Source organism: Ursus americanus, chromosome 14 (assembly GCF_024610735.1).
Source record: "Ursus americanus isolate L20-20 chromosome 14, mUrsAme1.1.p, whole genome shotgun sequence".
Taxonomy (NCBI): domain Eukaryota; kingdom Metazoa; phylum Chordata; class Mammalia; order Carnivora; family Ursidae; genus Ursus; species Ursus americanus.
Genome location: NC_142140.1, coordinates 57627319 through 57646208, shown reverse-complemented (window position 1 = coordinate 57646208; position 18890 = coordinate 57627319). Strand labels below are relative to the sequence as shown.

Below are 18890 nucleotides of genomic sequence, written 5' to 3'. Positions count from 1 at the left end.
GCGCGGGGCACAGGGATACGGCAGGGGGAAAAAGAGACCGGAGCCCCTGCGCTCCTGCAGCTGACATTCTAGTGGTGGGGACAGCCAGGATACAAGATGAGTAAGTAGAACAGCCGATCTATCAGGTAGTGCTCGATACCAGGCAGAAAAATCTGGGAAAAGAGATTGAGAGGTGGAAGGAGGAGGCAACATTTGAGCAAGGAGCTGATGGAGGTGAGGGAGGGAAAGACTGGATGACTGGGAGATGGCATTCAGGCTGAAAGAACAGCATGTGCAAAGGCCCTGGGGCAGGACCCAGCCTGGCATTAGAGAAAAGGCGAAGAGGCCGTTTGGCAGGAGCAGTCTGGGAGCAAGGGGGAGATGGGGAGGAGGGGAGGGTGGAGACGGGTCTAGGCAGGTCTGGTGGGCCTCGGGGAGGATTTGGGCTTCTACCCCAGGGGAAGACGAGGCCCTGGAAGGCTGTGGCCGAGCAGGGACAGGGTGTGGCTGAGGTTATCCCAGGGTACCTGTTCTGTCCCCTTCTAGGGTTGTCGCAAGGATTAAATGAGCGCGCCTAGCAGATAGTGAGCGCTCGCCACGCTCTGCTGTTTTCGTCCTCATTGGTGATCCCTGTTTCCCCTCACCCCCTGCCCCAGTCTGCACCTCAGGCCCTGGAGGACTGCCCGGGGTCCCCCGGGAGCGCGCAGCTGGCCCTGGCAGGGCCCGGACACCTGGAGCCGGAGCCCCCTCCGCAGCCTGCGGTGTCGCCTTCCAGGGCGGCTCAGATTCCCGGATCCCCTTACCCCAGCGGCTCGGCTGTCGCGCCCTGGGCCGGGGGGAGGGGAGGCTGCAGGAAGCGGCGGATCCGGCGGCGACGGCCGTGGCGGTGGCCGGGGTGGCCCAGCTCCTCCCGCCATGGAGAGCGCAGCGGCCCAGGAGACCCGGGGCGCCGAGGCCCCACGCCCGTCCGCGCCCCCGCCTTCGCCCGCGGAGACCCCAGCCGCGCCCCGCGCCCGTCCGCGCCTGGTCTTCCGCACGCAGCTGGCGCACGGCAGCCCCACGGGCAAAATCGAGGGCTTCACCAACGTCCGTGAGCTCTACGCCAAGATCGCCGAGGCCTTCGGGATCGCGCCCACAGAGGTGAGGACCCCCGAACCCCCGCCCCCCTCCCCGCGCTGGAGGCCCACCCATCTGACAGACGATAGGGGTGGAGCCTGGAGCCAGGGACTGGGGGCGCCGGATCCCCCCTCCTCGGATGGAGGGGATCCGATCACCAGCTCTCAGAGACACACCTCTCGGATCCTGGGGTGCCCATACCCTAGAGACCCTCTTCACACGCCCTGCGCAAAAGAGGAAACCGGGTTAGGGTTAGCGGATCCTTAGACTGTCCGGGAGCCCACTGCGCTGAACCAGCCAAGAGTGGATCCCAGCCCTCGGGTAAGCGCCTCTGTGGTTCCTGGGTGCCGCTGGGGGCCGGGGTTCCAGGCAGCCCCCTTCCAGGGGCGAGGTCGGAGGCCCCAGGGGTCAGGGGCTGGGCTGCAGGGCTGTACGACTCGTAGCCCCCAGGGGGCGCCAGCAGATTCGGAATCGACTGAAAAAGTTGGTCTGGCGTGTCGGGGCACCAACGGGTTAAAACTGAAAGTCTAGGGGTGAAGGAGGGGTCTCTTCCTGTCCACAGCCCCCTTATCACCCTGCTCCTCATTCCGAGGGTCTCAGACTCCTTCTTGCCCCCTGCCCCATTCTGAGGGTCCCACGCCCCGCCTTTTCCGGTGGACTGGGATCGCGGTGCTGGGCGACCAGGCCAGTTTCATGCCTCTTTGTGCCTCGGTTTCCCTCTCAGGCTCCTGAACCCATCACCCCGGTTGTTCTGCACAGAGGGCGATGAGCGCTGTCATTAATTCTGCCCCCCCCTTGGGACAGATCTTATTCTGTACCCTAAACAGCCACAAAGTGGACATGCAGAAACTCCTGGGCGGCCAGATAGGGTTGGAGGACTTCATCTTTGCCCACGTGCGCGGCGAGACCAAGGAGGTGGAGGTCACTAAGACCGAAGACGCCCTGGGACTGACGATCACGGACAATGGGGCCGGCTACGCCTTCATTAAGGTGCCCACGGAGGGCGGGCGACTTCCTGGGTGCTCGGGGACCTGGGATGAGCCACTGCCCCTCTCTGGTCTAACCTGGGCTCTGGAAAGCTGAGCGGGGTGGCGGGGGTGGCTCCGTGACTCTGGGTCCCTACAGAGGATCAAGGAGGGCAGCATCATCAACCGGATCCAGGCGGTGTGCGTGGGCGACAGCATTGAGGCCATCAATGACCACTCGATCGTCGGCTGCCGCCACTACGAGGTAGCCAAGATGCTCCGGGAGCTGCCCAAGTCCCAGCCCTTCACCCTGCGCCTGGTGCAGCCCAAGAGAGCCTTCGGTAAGGGCCACCTGGGGTCCAGAGAGCAGGCGGGGTGGTGGTAGGGAGCTCTTCCAGAAGCGGGTTCTCTGGATGCCCAGTCCAGTGGAGGATGGGGGATGGGACAGGATGGAAGGTTCTAGATGCCTCTGGTGACACGACAGGAGCTTCTGGCACTGTATCAGGAATAGGTAGGTAGTTTCTAGATTGTTAGAGTCAGTCCAGGCATAGGAGCAGGGGAGTTTGGAAAGATGGGGATAGGATGAGGAGGGCTCTGGCCCTATTTTGTAACCGGGCTAGGAGCTGTTAGAGTACTACTTTCAGGCCGTGGTTCTAGAGAATGTTTTTCCAAGTGAGTTCTAGAATGTGCTTTTTTTAAACAAAGATTGTGGTTATTTGAGAGAGAGAGAGAGAGAATGAGCGGTGGGGAGGGACAGAGGGAGAGGGAGAAGCAGACAGACGCCCCATCCTCCTCTTTTTTAAAACGACTCTTTCTGGAAGGGACTGCTTGAGACCCTCCCGTAGCCAGAGGGTCGATCTAGAAAAGGCTTTGTCTAGAACTCAGTCCTCCTAACATTCGGGCGTGGCTCTCGGAGTCCGATGTGGTGCTGACGCGCAGACCTGCCACGCCACCCTGTCCCATTCTCCCTGGGACCTCCCTCCGGATGTGCCCCGGTGCTTCTAGAACCTCTTGCCCGAGAACAGCGCTACTCAAAGGGCCAGTCCATCATGAAGTAAGAAGGTGGTGCCGGAATGGAAAGCGGCATGCTGGTCCCTTCCTTGAGCAAGTCTTGCTGTAAACGGGAGGGTCTACTTCCTAAAGCAGAGGTTCTCAACCCTGCGGCAGGGCCGGGTGATTTCGCCCCCCCCAGTGACACGGTATCTGGAGACATTTTGGGTGTTACAGCTGCGGGGTGCCATCGGCCTCTGTCGGGGCAAAGCCAGGGGCCCTGCTCAACACCCTGCGGAACGCGGGACGCGCCCCGCGGCGGCGAAGGAGCTGCCCGGATGTCAATGGTGCTGAGGCGGAGAAAACCTCCTGGAGAGCACGTCCCTTATCTCACACACTGACGGGTCACAGACTTCTCTTCGAAAAGCACCATTCTAGAGGCGCCTGGGGGCTCAGTCGGTGAAGCATCTGACTCTTGATCTCGGGGTCGTGAATTTGAGCCCCAGGCTGGGAGCAGAGATTATTTAAAAAATATTAAAAAATAAAAATAAAAAGAGGAGGGAGATTTGGGGGAAGAAAGGATAGATTCTCAAGCAGGGTCTCTGAAGATTCATTCACGGACGTAGGGAGGGCTTTGGAGGATAAGAAGGTTCTAGAAAGGCTCAGCGGGTAGCTTCTGAGTGCTTACACAGATGTGGATCCGCCCAGAACACATGCCCCTCCCATCCCCCCAGACACCATCAGCCAGAGGACCAGGAGCGGCAAAAGCCCCGTGGAAGCAAAAGTGACCAGTGGGAGGGAGACCCTGCGTCTTCGTTCTGGGGGGGCTGCCACAGTGGAGGAAGTGGTGAGTGAAGGGGCTCTTGGAGCGAGCTTTCAGCTGACCCAGTGGGACCTTGGGTAAGACCCTCTCCCTCGTCCAGCCTGCGCCCTCACCTGCAGAATGGGTCCTCTTTGCAAGGCGGTGGCCCAGTGCGCCGGCTCCAGGCTCTGCTCTCACCATAGCGCCGGGGCCTGCGGGGCACTGGGCTGGAGGGGTCCCGGGCTTCTGACCCTCTGCTGTGCGCCTCTATTCCCTCCAGCCCAGCGAATTTGAGGAGGAGGCATCTCGGAGGGTGGACGACCTGCTGGAGAGTTACATGGGCATTCGGGACCCAGAGCTGGGTAAGGCGCCAGGGTAAGCCGGGTGGACCCTGGGGGGAGGGCAGGCCGCAGGGAGGAGTCAGAGGCCCCAGGGGGAAGTCGAGGCCCAAGGAGCACCCTCACCCGCCTTCCCTCCTGCTTGGCCCACAGCATCCACCATGGTAGACACGTCCAAGAAGACGCAGAGCGTCCAGGAGTTTGCGCACCATTTAGACTCCGTCTTGGGCGAGTTCGCCTTCCCGGACGAGTTTGTGGTGGAGGTGTGGGCGGCCATCGGCGAGGCCAGGGAGGCCTGTGGCTAGTCTGCCCCCGGGCCGAGCGCAGCCCCAGCCCAGAGCCCAGCCCCCCGCCCCAGCCCTCCCGGCCAGTTCCCGAAGCCCAGCTCTGCACCAGAGCCCAGCCCAGATCTGAGACCCAGCCTCACTCTAGAGCCCAGGACAGCTCTGGGACCGAGTTTACTTCTAGAGCCCCTACCAGTTTCAAGACCAATCCCAGCTCTGAGGCCACGCCCTACTCTAGACTCCAGGCCAGCTCTGAGGCTGAGTTCATCTCTGGAACCCAATCCCCTTCTGAGACCCAACCCAGCTCAAAGACCCAGCCCCCCTCCAGAGCCCCGGCCAGTACTGAGAGCAAGTTCACCTCTAGAACCCCTACTAGTTCTGAGACCAAGCCCAGCTCTGAGACCAAGCCCTGTTCTAGACCTCAGGCCAACCCTGAGACAAAGTTCATCGCTAGAATGCAATTCAGTTCTGAGACCCAACCCAGCTCCCAAACACAGACCTTTCCTAGAACCCAAGACAGCTCTGAAGCTAAACCAAGCTTGGAAATCAAGTTAAGGTCTGGAGCCCAGATAAGTTTTGAGACACAGCCCAGCTCTGAGATCAAGCCCAGTTCTGGAAGCCAGCCCAGATCTATGACCAAGCCCTGCCATAAAACTCAGTCAGATGTTGGAACTCAAGACGAGCCCATGACTCAGCCGCACCTGGACACCCGGTCTAGCGCAGGAACTCCCAGTCGTTCTGGAGCCCAGGTCAGACTGAAACAGGCCAGCAACAGTAGCCACACCAGCTCAGGATCGGAAGATGGCTCCCAAGCCCAGCCCTGCACACGAGCCCAGATGCGAGCTGCCCCTCAGGCCGCACCTAGATCCCTGCGCTGCTCTAAAACCCAGCTGCACGCAAGTCCCCACCCCCACCCTGGGGCCTGGTCCGGTTCCAGCGAGGAGTCCGGCACAGAGACTGAGTCCCGTTCTAGACTCCACCCTAGTGCTACAACCAGGTCCCTCTCCAGAATTCAGACAAGCTCTGGAGCCCCATCCATTTTGGAGGCAAGGCCTGCCTCCAGAGCTCAGCTTGACGCCGAGTGCCGCTCTCACTACAGAACGCAGACCAGCTCTAGAATGCTGTCCAACTCTGGCACCCAGACCACTTTCAAGACCTGGGCAATTTCCAGAGCTTGGTCCAGTTCAGGCACTCCACCCAGCTCCAGAACTCAGCTCCATTCCGAAGCACAGACTGGGTCTGAAATCCCATCCAGCTCCCAAACACAGTCAGTTGCTGAGACCCCACAGAGTTCCAGAATCCAGCTGAACTCTGGAATCCGGTCTAGCCTTGGGACCCAGACCAATGCAGCAACAGACTTATGCTCCACAAATCTTTCCAGCTCTGAAAGCAGGCCCAGCTCCAGGACCCAGACTTGTCCAGGAGCTCAGTCAACCTCTGGGACTCAGCTCATCTCGGAAACCCAACCAGCTGGATACCAGCTCCAGGCCACAGCCCAAGGCAGCTCTGATGTTAAGCTGGACTTTGGGAAGCAGACCAGTTCTGGAGCTCAGCCAAGCTGTCGGGCCCAGACAAGTTCAAGAATTCACCCCAGCTCTGGAACCCAGCCCAGCTCCAGGATTCACTCCAGCCCTGAGACTCAGCCCAACTTGGAAACCCAGAGTGATTCCAGAACCCACCCTGTTTCTGAAACCCAACACAGCTCTAGAACTCTGATCAGTTCTGCAACCCAGCTCAGGCCTGAGACCCAGCCCAACTCTGGAACCCAAAGCAGTTCACGAACTCAGCCCAGCTCTGGAACTTACCTTAGTTCCAGAACCCAGACTATTTCTGGAACCCAGTCCATCTCTAGAACCCAGACCAGTTCTGGAACCCAGCTCAGCTCCAAGACCCAGCCCAGCTCTGGGACCCAGAGCAGTGTAAGAATTCAACCCATCTCTGGAGCCCAGCTTAGCTCCGGAATTCAATCTAGCCCTGAGACCTGGCTCAACTCTGAGACCCAGCTCCATCTCAGGATTCAGTTCAGCTCGGAGCCACAGCCCATCTCTGGAAGCCTGCCCAGTTCAAGAACGCAGCCCAGCTCTGGAACTCTCCTCAGTTCTAGAATCCAGCCTCTTTCTGGAACTCAACCCAGCTCTAGAACCCAGACTAGTTCTGGAAGCCAGCCCAGCTCTGCAAGAATTCAACCCAGCTCTGGAGCCCAGCTCAGCTCAAGAACCCAGTTTATCTCTGAGATCGGGATCAGTTCTGAGATTCAGCTCAGCTCTGAAACCCAAGCCAGCTCCAGAACCCTGATCAGTTCTGGAACCCAGCTCAGCAGTGGAGCCCAGGCCACCTCAGAGACCCAGCCCAGTGTAAGAATTCAACCCAGCTCTGGAACCCAGCTCAGCCCTGAGACCCAGTCCAGCTCTGGAACCCAGAGCAGTTCAAGAACTCAGCCCAGCTCTGGAAGTTACCTTAATTCCAGAACCCAGACTGTTTCTGGAACCCAGTCCAGCTCCAGAACCCAGACCAGCTCAAAGATCCAGCTCAGCTCTAGAAATGGACTGCACCTGCAGACGCCTGGCCTTGACCGTAGAACCCAGGCTGATCTCATTCCCCCACCCCAACATCAGCCCCCGGGCTCACCATCCAGAGTCCTGACTCTGGCCCCTAGCACAGTAGCTCAGCTGCAGCCCCAGCCCCGTGATCTGGTACATGGAACACAGGCCAACACCGGCCTGGGCCGCAACTCACCAACTCCCCACCTGGCCCCGCAGTCACAGGTCCCGTCAGCCCTCCAGAAACCAGCCCTCTTCCCCAAGCCCCAGCTAGGACCCCAGAAATCCACCCCACCCACCATATCTATCATCTCTAGTTCCGCCCCCAGGGTGGCCCTCCTGCATTCCCAGCCCCCTGCATCCCTAGCCCAGAGGCCTGTCCCCTCCCCCACACTCAAGGAGTCAGGGCCTGCTCCTTGGGGGTCAGGGCCCCTCCCCCACCAAAGGGAGCTGTAGCTTGAGGGTGACACAGTTTTGGCTTCCATGATCCCCCATCCAGTCTCCTGCCCCTCCCAGCCTACGTCCCCTAGAAGCAGCAGGCCACCTCATTCTCCCAGCAGGTAGGGGTGGGGGGAGTAGGGAGAGTGGAAACAGGGGTTTAGTTTCACTTGGGCCTGGCTCTGGGAGGTGTAAGCAGATCCCAGGTCTGTGGAGTGGAAAGTGGGGGGGGGGGGGGCACAGGCAGGAGGTGGAGAAACGGGGAACAGGAGGCAATTTTGTCCTCATGTACCTCGAGGGCTCGTGGGGAATAAAGGCACCTCTTCCACCTTGCGGCTGGGTGTGTCATTCTGGGGGGAGTTCACGGGAAGGCAGGGGAAGGGGCAGGCGTGAGGGTTTAGGGGGTGCACGTGACCACACTGGATGCTTCCTAAGCGGCCGCTCTGTGCCGAGCCCTTTACTAAGTGCTAAGCGCGCCTGCGCGGACCCGCGCTCCGCAAGGGCTCAGTCCCCTGTGCCTGCAACCGATGTTTATTGAGCACCTACTACGGGCCGGGGGCGGTTTGCTCGAGGCCCTGGGAGTCTGCAGTGTTGAGCAAACAGAACAGGTTCCCCTCCGCCCCGCCCCTCCTCCCCAGCTCCGCCCGGCGTGGGCTCGCTCTGGAACAGCGATCTGATGCGCGAATTTTAAAGATGGGTGACTTCCAGACCCAAAGGAGAGCAAAGCTGGGGGGCCAAGGTATTTTTCGGCAAGAGAGGGGGTGTCTCGCCTGTGCACATTCAATATTTCTTAAGCAGAGCCTTCTCGGGTTGGGGTGTCCAAGGGGATCAACTGTACCCCAGGAAGCAGGTCACAGTCAGGGGTCAGAGTCCCCCATTCCCAGAGGATTTCTGGAAGGGGAGGCTTGCAAGTCTCATTTCCTCAGACACCCCCTAACATGCCTGCCCCCCTTCCTGGGGCGGGGACGGGGGATCCGGGAAGAGTTAGGGAGTCCCCAAGGCTGATGGAGGACAGCCCCCAATCCTGCCGTTCAAAGACTCGGTCCTTCTGATACTCCCGGCTCCTGGAATTCCGGGACAGGCAGCTGTGACCGCAGGGAGGACGGAGGTCTCGGGAGGACGAGCCGGCTGCCCCCCCCCCCCCCGCCCGGTGCGGCTGCCCCCTCGCGCTCTATTGCACCGTGCGCCTTTGGGTGAGCTGCGGCTGCAGGGACAGCGACCTGGACCGGGCGCTGAGGCGAGGGTGCAGGCGCCGGATCACCGCCCGGCGAAACAGGATGTACACCCAGGGGTCGAGGATCTGGTTCCAGGTGGCCACGCGCAGGTAAATGAGCAGCTGCTGCTCGGTGGCTCGGGACAGCTGCCCGGTCGGGCTCATGGCGGGCGGGCTGCGCAGCACCGTCTGGGCGATGAAGACCTGCCGAGGGTCAGAGCGGTTAGCGGGGGGCGGCGCCGGCCGCCAGCCCTGCCTGCGGCCCCTGCAGCAAACCCCCCCCCCGACCCCCGCCGAGATCCAGGGCACTCCGTCACCGCCTTGCTGTGTGACCTGGGGAGGGCTGCCCGACCTCTCTGAGCTTCAGTGGATGGGGCAGGAAAACAGCGCGCTTTTCCTGCCCGACTCCTGGGCGCAGTTAAATCCGGTGGGAAAGACTTGCCGGTGGAGTTACTGTGACTGCCGGCGTTATTATTCTATTAAACACTTTATAATTTATAAACTTTTTATGATATAAAACTATACTATTGCATTGCACACTAAATATTTAATTTTTATATTATATGTTTTATTTTATTTTATTTATTTTTTAAAAGATTGTATTTATTTACTGAGAGAGAGAGAGAGGCAGAGGGAGAGGCAGACTCGCCCCTGAGCAGGGAGCCCGGTGCGGGACTCGATCCCAGGATCATGAGATCATGACCTGAGCTGAAGGCAGACGCTTCACCGGCGGAGCCACCCAAGTGCCTCTATGTTTTATTTTAAATAATTTTATATTATATCAAAACTTATATTTTGTATAATTTTATGACACGGTTTTATATTAAATAATTCTATATTAAATTTGTATATTGAATTATTTAAAGTATTTTATTACTACTGAAATTTATGCTTAGTATGACATAATATGTAATAAGTTATTTACAAATATTATGTAAGAAATTAATTATTTAATAATATATTGTTAATTATCATAGTAATATATTAGAGTTATATATTATGTAGTATTTAAAATTGCATATTATAATTATGTAACTGTATAATTGATATGATTAAATATAACTTATAATACAATAACAATGTGATAGTTATAAGTCTATTTTATAACTATAATTAAATTTTATATTGTTAAGCATAATTATAATTCATATTGTGTTAAATTATTATATTAAAATAAATTATGGTAAAATTATATTCCTATTGAGGCACCTGGCTGGCTCAGTCGGTGGACCATGCAATTCTTGACCTTGGGGTTGTGAGTTCAAGCCCCACGTTGGGCGTAGAGATTACTTAAAAATAAGATCTTTTTGGGGTGTCTGGGCGGCTCAGTCAGTTAAGCGTCTGCCTTTGGCTCGGGTCATGATCGCAGGGTCCCAGGATTGAGCCCCACGTCGGTCTGCTGCTCCCTCTGCCTCTGCCCCCAACTTGTCCTCGCTCTCTCTCTCAAATAAATAAATATTTTTTTTAGTATATTAAAATCTCAAAAAAAAGATCTTTCTTAAAAATTATATTAATGTTTCCTGAGCACCTACTGTGCACTGGGCAATGCTGGAGACACGGCACTGGTCACAACAGAGCACATACCACTCGCACAGGCTTGCAGCCCCATCAGGATGGTGGCGGGCCGTCACAGTGTGGGGGTGGGGGAGACAGAGCCATGACAGGGGGAGCGAGGGCCCTGTGGGAGGCAGAGTGGGCGCCTGAGCTGACCTGGGGGCAGAAGCTGCTTGGCACACAGGGGTTCCCCTGGCGAGTTTGAAGGCAGTGTCTGTGGGCCTATCTTCTGGGGCAATGGGGAGCCAGGGAAGGCTTCAGAGCAGATGGCCGTGGGCCTCTTTCTGTTTTGTTTGCTTTTTCTTTTGTTTGGTTTTACTGTTTTGTTAAGAATGTTTTTATCGTTGCTAATAGTGGGAGAAACAATAGGAAGGGGCACATTTGTGACACGTGAAAATGACATGAAATTAAAATCCCGGTGTCTCCACACGGAGTCCTATTGGCACACAGCCACGCCCGTGTCTCCGGGGGCTGCTTTCCTGCTTGGATGGGTTCAGCAGAGTTGAGTATCTGTGACAGAGGCCACATTTAAAATATTTACCATATGGCCCTTTAGAGAGAAGTTTGCCCACAGAGGGGACTCAGGATCGTTTCATGATTCAGCGATTCTACCTAAGGACAGGGACGCCTTGCCCCTTATGTCTAGCGAGTAAACTCCTATTCATACTTCAAAGCCCCAGCTCCAATGGTTCAGAGCAGGACAGAGCCCAATCTGGGCATCTGGAGAGACTGGAGGCTGGAGGGGAGGGAGGGGAGGGAGGAGAGCGAGGGGAGGCAGCATGGACGAGTCTGCTGGAGGTCAGGGTCCTTGTGAGGTGACAGGTGTGTGCATCTTTACCAGGGGAGGGAAGCAGAGAGCCTACAAGGAGTCAGTTCCTGGGGTGGGTCCCAGCGGCGGGCACCAGTGGGTTCCCATGGGAGCGGCAGCCACAGAATGCTGCTTCTGGATGGCAGATGTGCTCCTGTCCTGTCCTGGGGGTGCCCTTCCCAGGCCTGTTCTCATGGATCTGAGGATATTTACATATTCACTTATTATTATTATCACCCTTAATATTTATGGGCAGCACCTGAGTCAGGGCCCACCCTGCTCTCCCCACAGCCCTCCAGGGCTCCCACCTCCCTGGGGGAAAAGCCCACGTCCTCCCTGCGGTCTCCTAGGCCCTGCATGACCCATCCCCTCCCCACCGTCCCCTCCTCCCTCTCTCCCCCTCACCCACTCTGCTCCTCCTCACTGGTCTTTCAACATGCCAGGCAGGGTCCTGCCCCAGGGCCTTTGCATGTGCCGTGCCCTCTTCCTGGAATCCTTCTGCCCCCAGATCTCCACACAGTTCACATCCTCACCTCCACCATGTCTTTGCTCAAATGTCACCTTCACCGAGAGGTCCCTGACCACAATCTGCCCCAGTCTCTTGGGACACCCAGAATGGGCCCCGCTCTGCTCTGAACCATTGGAGCTGGGGCTCTGAAGCATGGGTAGGAGTTTCACTGCTAGATAAAACCCAGGAAGGCATCCTAGGTAGAATCTCCCTGAATCGTTAGATGACTCCTGGGTCCCCCTTGGTGGCACACTTCTCTTCAAGGGCCGTGTAATAAATATTCCGAACACGGTCTGTGCCCCAGCGAGGCTCGGCAGCCCCAAGGTGACAAGGAAGCACATGGGTGTGGCTGTGTTCTCACAGGACTTTATTTCTGGATGCGGAGATCTGAATTCCATGTCATTGTCATGTGTCACAAAGTATCAAACTGTGATGCTTCTTTGCACTTTTTTTTTTTGCACATTTGTAAAAAATTCTTAGCAAAACAAAAAACAGAGCAAAAGCAAAGCAAAACAAATTTGTGGTCTCTCCATTTGCAAGATGTGGTTTGTTTTTTAAGATTTTATCTTTAAGCATCTCTACACCCAATGGGGGGCTCGAACTCACAGCCCCGAGCTGAAGAGTCGTGCGCTCCTCCGGCTGGGCCGGCCAGCACCCCTGCAGGTCTGGGTTTTGTTCTAGCTCTTTTCACTTCCTACTCTCTACCTCTTCCCGCATCCATATGCTATGTTTACGGTCTGCCTTCCCCACTGGCAAGAGCTCCCGGAAGGATCTCTGTCACTTCTGTTCTCTGCTGTGTCCTCAGTGTCTAGACCAGAGTCTGGAACATAGGAGTCACTCATGAAGTGTTTGCTGAAGGAGCAAATGATTAATGAGTTCATTTCAACCTCCCCATCACTCGGAAGGGCAGACACCTTTTTAATCCCCATAATCAGACACCAAGGCTGGAGGAGGGGAGCCCAGAGCCAGAGTCACAGAACTGGTCCGTGTTGGTCATGGGTTGGAAATCGAGTGTCTGACTTCAAACTCTAGACAGGTCCTGGCCAAATCAGAAATAGAAAAAAAACCACCTCAAACGGCCAACTACGCTGATCAGTGGAAGGACTTCAGCCAAGCTCCCCTGACTCAGAAAATCTGGGCAGAGGTGAGTTTCAGCCTAGAACTAGGCACAAAGTAGATTTGGGAAATGTTTGATGATTCAGTGACACTACCTAGAATGCCTTCCTTGGTTTTGTTTAGTAGGTAAACTCCTAAGTATCCTTCAAAACCCCAGCTCCAATGCCCCTTCTCTGGAAAACTTTTTCTGATACCCCAGATAGAACCTTGGAAGCCCCTCCCCGGGCATCCCAGTCCTGCCCCCCGGTTTGGAGGTTATCTGTGTCTTGTTCATGAGCTCCTCAAGGAGGGACACTCGAACACGGGGGGTCTGTGCCCATATTTTCTTGGGTGGATGAGAACCTGAGGATTTAAATTCCCTGTGGAGGGGCACCCGGGTGGCTCAGTCGGTGAAGCGTCTGCCTTCGGCTCAGGTCATGATCTCAGGGTCCTGGGATCAAGGCCCCTATCGCGTTCCCTGCTCCGTGGGGAGTCTGCCTCTCCCTCTCCCTCCGCCCACCGCTCCCCCTGCGCAAGCTTGCGCGCTCTCTCTCTCTTTTAAATAAGTAAAATCTTTAAAGATAAATCAAGAAACCCCCTGTGGGTGAACTGGAGCCCAGTCCCCAAGGGCGGCAGGAGCCCCGAGCAGAGCCCCCGCCCACCACTCACCAGCAGCGGCATCCAGCAGATGCTGGCCACCACCATGATGCCCATGAGCTGAGCCATCATCTCGACCTCGCAGTCCCGCGGGCGCTGCTGGGCGGCCTCCTGCCCATGGTAGACGTGGCAGAGAGTGGCCACGCTGATCGTGTTGAGCAGGAAGGACAGCCCCACCGAGAAGCTGCCGAGGAGCGTGAAGAGCAGGCCGAAGGCCACGTCCCCCGGCTGGGCGCCGAGCGTGAGGAAGCACCAGGAGCCGGGGTACTGCACGGTGTAGCGGCCCACACCCAGCAGGGGCAGCAGGCCCAGCGCCAGCGCCGACGCCCACACCAGCCCCACCGTGGCCCAGGCCCGGCGCTGCGAGGCCACCGCGGGGCGCGAGAAGGGCCGGGTGATGCCCAGGTAGCGCTCCGAGGCCATGGCGGCCCCCAGCAACAGCGGGCAGAGGCCAAAAAAGACCATGACGACGCCCATGAACTGGCAGAGGCGGCAGCTGGGGTCCACCGCGCGCCAGTCGAAGAGGATGGCGTGCTGGGACACCACGATCACGCCGGTGACCAGCAGCCCCATGAAGTCGGTGAGCACCAGGCCGCAGAGGAAGGTGAGGAAGGAGGAGCGTGCGTACGAGCTGCCCTGCCGCGCCCCTGCCAGCACGCTCAGCGCCAGCAGGTTGGACGCCAGGCCCACCAGGCAGAAGGAGGCGGCGAACCAGGGAGAGGCAATCAGGCGCCGCTCTTCCAGGGTGATGTTGGTTGGCCGGAAGCAGGGCCCCGGAGAAGTGCCGTTGGGCCACATGGCGCCACAGCGGGGAGGGGCAGGTCAGCACCCCATCGGGCCGAGGCTGATGGTGGGGAGAGCGGGCGCTGGCTCAGGCACACCTGGGGGAGCAGAGAGAAGATTTGCTGGTGATTCCTTGTGCGTTTTCATCTGGCGGGGCCCGGCGAACTCCTACACAATCTTCGATGCCCCAGTTCAAATATCCCCTTTTTGAAGAAGCCTGTCCTGACCCATCTCGCTCCCCACTCCGCATTACTATTACCAGTAGCGCCAGCATAATGGCTCCCAGCACTACTAGTTCCAGCTCTGTCCTGCCCCAGACTCAGCGACCCAAGATGCAGAGGACCCGTGCTGTCTGCTCTGCGGACCCTGGAGAGCACCGGGAGTCTTTTCGGGGTCATAGAGAAGAACCAAGAAGCTCTGGGCTGGAAACGCAGCCCTGGTGCCCCCCGCGCGACCCCAGGCAAGTGACTTCTTCCCTCTGGGCTCCACGGCCCCACTCGCTTGTCACCCGGCTGAGCCCTTGGCCGACTGCAGAATCCAGGACAGAGTTCAGACGCTGGGGGACGGGATGCGTGCAAGGTGAGGAGGGTGGCGGGCTGGCGGCCAGAGGTCACGGGCTCTCACACCAGCTCTGAGGTCACGATAGCGCCTGCACACACGCGGGAGGCCCGACACCCTCGGCGTTTTCAGAAGACGCTTCCTTACCCATGTTGGGATCATGTGGATTCTTTTTTTCCCCATTTTCATGGCATTGTTTTTATAATGAGAAATAAACCCAGAAATCCAGTTCCATTCTGGGAATAACAGAAAAAAAACCCCAGCTCATTTGAAGCCACAGACTCCCCAGGGACGAGCTATAAATGGCAGCGAGAGGGACCTGTTACTCTGTGGGGCTGCGGGAGGACACTGGAGACGCCGGGGCCTAGCTGCTGCGAGTGTGGACGGACAGACCAGATGTGGGGGTGTCGCATATAAATAAAACAAGAGACCATTCAGAGAACAGCTCCCAGTGCCAGAGAAGGACACACCAGGGAGGCTGTCGGGGGCGCTGGGGCCTAGCTGGCAGGTCCCTGGCCTCCTGCTCTGGGTCCACACCACAGGTCTCCCTGTGTGGCCAGTGAGGTGGCCCCAGGGGGAGGGCAGAGAGGGCACAGGTGGGCGGCTGGGGTCAGGACACACGTGCCAGGCAGTTAGAGCTCAGAAAGCTCCTACTGTGATCCCCGTTTTGCAGAGGGGGAGGATGGAGGCATCAGAGGGGTTAAGTCTCTTGTCCAAGGTCCCACAGCCCGGCCTGAGTTGATCTGAGATGTAAGTCCAGGCCTTGTTAAGGGTAAGTGTGTGTAAATGATTCGCGGGCCTGCCAGTGGGAGGGAGGATGTGGGCCCTGGGCGTGGAGGGTCGGTATCATTGGAATTTTCCCTAAGGGACAGAATTTTCTAAAGAGCGGGTCCGGCCAGTCTTGAATCCAGGCTTTGCCACGAGCCCTGTCACTGACCAGTGCTCCAGTTTTCCTTTCTGTAAAATGGGGTGGATGATGGGAATGAGCTAATCTGAGTACAGGGCTTTGACCTGGCTCTTGGCGGGGTACCCGTGGCCGCCGGCCCTCACCCCCGATCTTGCTAATTGGTGCGTTGGCCTGGCCCCTCTGCTCAGCGACTCCTTATCGCTCCTCATAAATTAACCAGCCCCTGACAACCACACTGAGCTTCGCTCCCAGGCTGAGAGCCAAGGCCATCGCCACTTCGGCAGGGTGGGGGCCGGAGCGGGAAAACGAGGCCCGGAGAGAGGCGGGCGGCCGTGTGGGTCCGTCCACGGTGACCGCAGTCTTCCCTCCACTGCGGAGCAGGGCCGTGCTCGGTGCGGCCACAGGTCTGGCCGGCATTTGGATTGCTCTTAGGACAGGGCTCTCTCTCCCTCGAGAGCTGGTACACAGTACCTGAACCTTCCTGGGGACTTGGGCTGTCCTTCGGCCACTGCCCCGACCTCAGCCTGGAGTGACCACCAGCGCCTCGCGGGGCTCACGGCCGCAACCCTGTGCGGGAGCTCATGCACTTCTCATTTGCCCGGGGCCGCCCACCCTGAGCCCTCCTCAGGCCTCTCCGTCTGGGAACAAACCCGTGACCCAGAGCCCTTGGCCTGGGGGGAGGCTGGAAACTGGCATGACTCCCTCTGGCCATGGGCCCGTGGTTTCCAGTCCCCCCACAGTTTCAGGAGATAGCGACTGTTTCAAGTTCCCTAGGCACGCGCACGGCCAGGCCCATAGGGGCCCCTGGCAAGGCCTCCTTTCCCCTCCCAGATTGGCTGGGAGGGATGGCAGGGCCCTCACCCTGCAGGGGACTGTCATCATAGCTCGAGGGCCAGAGTCAGCCCTGCGTGGCCCTCAGGGGAGTCCATCGCCCTCTCTGTGCTTCACAGGAAGCATGAACTCCAGACTCCCCCCCCCTCCGAAATTTGTTGGACAAACCCAGGATTCCATGGCCCAAGAGTGGGGAGGTTTGGGCTTTGAAGGACCACGGCTCTGGAATTCTAACGAGCTCATGGTTCTGGAACCCAGGAGGCCTTGAGTCCAGAATTCCAAGGGGCGGAAGTTCCAGAACTTTGATGGGAATGTGGCTGGGTCCTGGGATCCACAACTTTGGTTTCAACTCCTGGTCCTTCCTGGAGGAGGGACACTCAGTTCTCATCAGCTCACCTGGGGGAGGCTGGGCCACGGGGGGGCGGGGCGTCCTGCCCCAGAGGCACACACACCGGGCTGGGCCCTCCGAAGCCCAGCCCCCTGTGGAATGTGATCTCTGGTTCCCATGCGCCAGGCCCCTCCTCTGCCTGTCGGTCACCGCTGGCCCGGTCTCCTCCACCCGCTCCAGGGAGCCAGCCTTCTCTCAACACGTCTGCCTCCGCTCAACACTCCATCCCCCGGCTGGCAAGGCTGCCGGTCTCCAGGCCCACCCAGACTCACCGCGGTGGCAATGCTGACCTCTCACGAATTGGGACTGGAGTCCCTGATCTGCCACTGCCAAGCTGGGGGCCAACACCGCCAAGCCTCAGTGTTCCCCCCGCCCCCCGCGAAATGAAGAAAACGGGGACACTAAGTCCCCTGCTGGCATTCTGGCTGATACCTGACTTGCTCCCACTGAGCCTTTGCCTCCGTGGTGCCCCCCCCCCCGAGTCTTTCCGGCTCCTGGTGCGCCCCACGCTTATCTCCTGGCTGGCCATGTGCACGGGGACAGCCCCGCGGTGGCCCCCAGCACGACTGCTGAGTCCTCCGAGCGCCGGTCAAGTGACCGCCGCCGCCCTTTGGCGTGAAACTGCAGAGGCCTGGGCAGCCCGTGCCTGATGCCGCCTCGCAGGCTCACGGGCGTGGACCCCTCCACAGACACCCGCGGGGACGCGCACACACACGGGCAGGGCCCCTGCCAGTCCCCAGGCCTGCCCCCACGTCTCTTCACCACACCACAAGGCTTAATTTCCGGGAACTTTTCCTGTTTGTGACACCGACCCGGTCCCCACCTCAGAGGGTGCAGAGTGGGGCCTCCGCAGTCAGCCCGACTAGGGGTGAGCCCCGCCTGCGCCCTGACTCAAGGGGCCCCTGCGAGCCTCAGTTTCCTCATCTGTACAGTGGGTGCCCTGGAGGGCTCACCACTCAGCTACCAGGAGGGCTGCACAGGAGGGCAGGTGTGGGGTGAGGGGACAGGCTCCGGGGCCTTTGGCGGTGGACGCTGAGTTAGATCGTGCAGACGTGTGCTGAGACCCACCATTGCATGTGCGCACGCACACACACACACAAGTGCACGCACACACTTGCTCACAGCCACACCCAGCGCCTCGCACCCTTCCTGCCGCCTCAAAGGACCCTGAGCCTCCCAGCGCCACCCAGGGAAACCACACGCAGCAGGTCCTCAGCCGCACTGGGACGGGCCCAGGGCGGACCGCGGGGGCGCCACCGCCGCGTCCTGACACGGATCCGGTCTACACAACGCCCGGACACCCAGCACCTGGCTGCGGGACCGGCGCAAGGGGACACACCCACAGCAGGGCGGGCCACTGCAGGACACACCCTGGCCGCTCTCACGCCCCGCCCCTAACCTGGCGGCCGGGCCTCACCTGGAGACGATGACCGGTGGGACGCGCTGGGGTCGCCGCGGGCGGGCGTGCTGGGTCCGGGGCCGGGCCCAGGCCGGGAAAGGCGAAGCGGGGAGCAGGACGGCCCGGCCTCCCCGGGGCCTTTGGGGAAACCGAGTCACGGCCGGGGGCGGGCCGCCCAGAGGACCCAGGCGCTGCCACGTCCCCGCAGGGCACAAATGGAAGGCGCGGCAGCTCTGGACGCCGGGGTGCGCGAGGTCCTCCGGGGCTGGAGGAGGGGCGACGAGCCCTCGCGGCCCGGAGGGGGGGGGTCCGCGGGGGCTAAAAATAGCCCAGGCCGGGGGCTGCGCTCCGCAGCCCGCGCCCTGTCTGTCCTTGTCTGTCTGTCTCTCGGTCCGTCCCTACCGGCCCCTCCCCCTGCACTGGCCACGCCCCTCTGGTACGGCCCGGCTGATGGGGGTCAGTGGGCGCCCCCCAGCCCGCCCGGGGGAGTGAGCGCGTCCCCCTGGGCGCAGGGACAGGGATGCGGGTGGCCGGCGCCCACTCGGGAGCTTTCGGTCCCGGGCCCGCCCGAGCCGGGCCCCCTCTTCGCGCTCCCGCCGCCAGGCCCCGCATTATTCACCATCTGGGCAGCACCCAAGGCCGGCAGGGGCGGGGCCCGCGGGCGGAATCAGCCCCCGAGGCGCCCAGACCCCCGCCCAGGGCTCTACGCTGGCGAACCTGGTGGGCTGGGGCCTGGC

At 59.3% G+C, this 18890-nt stretch overlaps 2 protein-coding genes across 3 annotated transcripts; one reads left to right on the top strand and one right to left on the bottom strand.

The window, feature by feature from the left end:
* Nucleotides 1–850: 850 nt before the first annotated feature.
* Nucleotides 851–7799, top strand: GIPC3 (GIPC PDZ domain containing family member 3). 2 transcript variants are annotated; one of them, XM_087867396.1, is made up of 6 exons: nucleotides 851–1119; nucleotides 1900–2085; nucleotides 2221–2401; nucleotides 3785–3897; nucleotides 4133–4227; nucleotides 4344–7799. In XM_087867396.1, the coding sequence occupies exons 1-6, from the start codon at nucleotides 895–897 to the stop codon at nucleotides 7468–7470; spliced, it is 3927 nt and encodes a 1308-aa protein (XP_087723522.1). In that variant the 5' UTR covers nucleotides 851–894; the 3' UTR covers nucleotides 7471–7799. The 2 variants fall into 2 exon arrangements, with proteins under 2 accessions (XP_087723522.1, XP_045660342.2); XM_045804386.2 differs by having other exon boundaries at nucleotides 4133–4214; nucleotides 4344–4641.
* A 687-nt stretch (nucleotides 7800–8486) lies between these two features.
* On the bottom strand, nucleotides 8487–18748 carry TBXA2R (thromboxane A2 receptor). Its single transcript, XM_045804385.2, has 3 exons — nucleotides 18172–18748; nucleotides 13300–14168; nucleotides 8487–8869 (listed from the first exon to the last, which is right to left on the bottom strand). The coding sequence occupies exons 2-3, from the start codon at nucleotides 14083–14085 to the stop codon at nucleotides 8624–8626; spliced, it is 1032 nt and encodes a 343-aa protein (XP_045660341.1). The 5' UTR covers nucleotides 14086–14168; nucleotides 18172–18748; the 3' UTR covers nucleotides 8487–8623.
* Nucleotides 18749–18890: the final 142 nt, after the last annotated feature.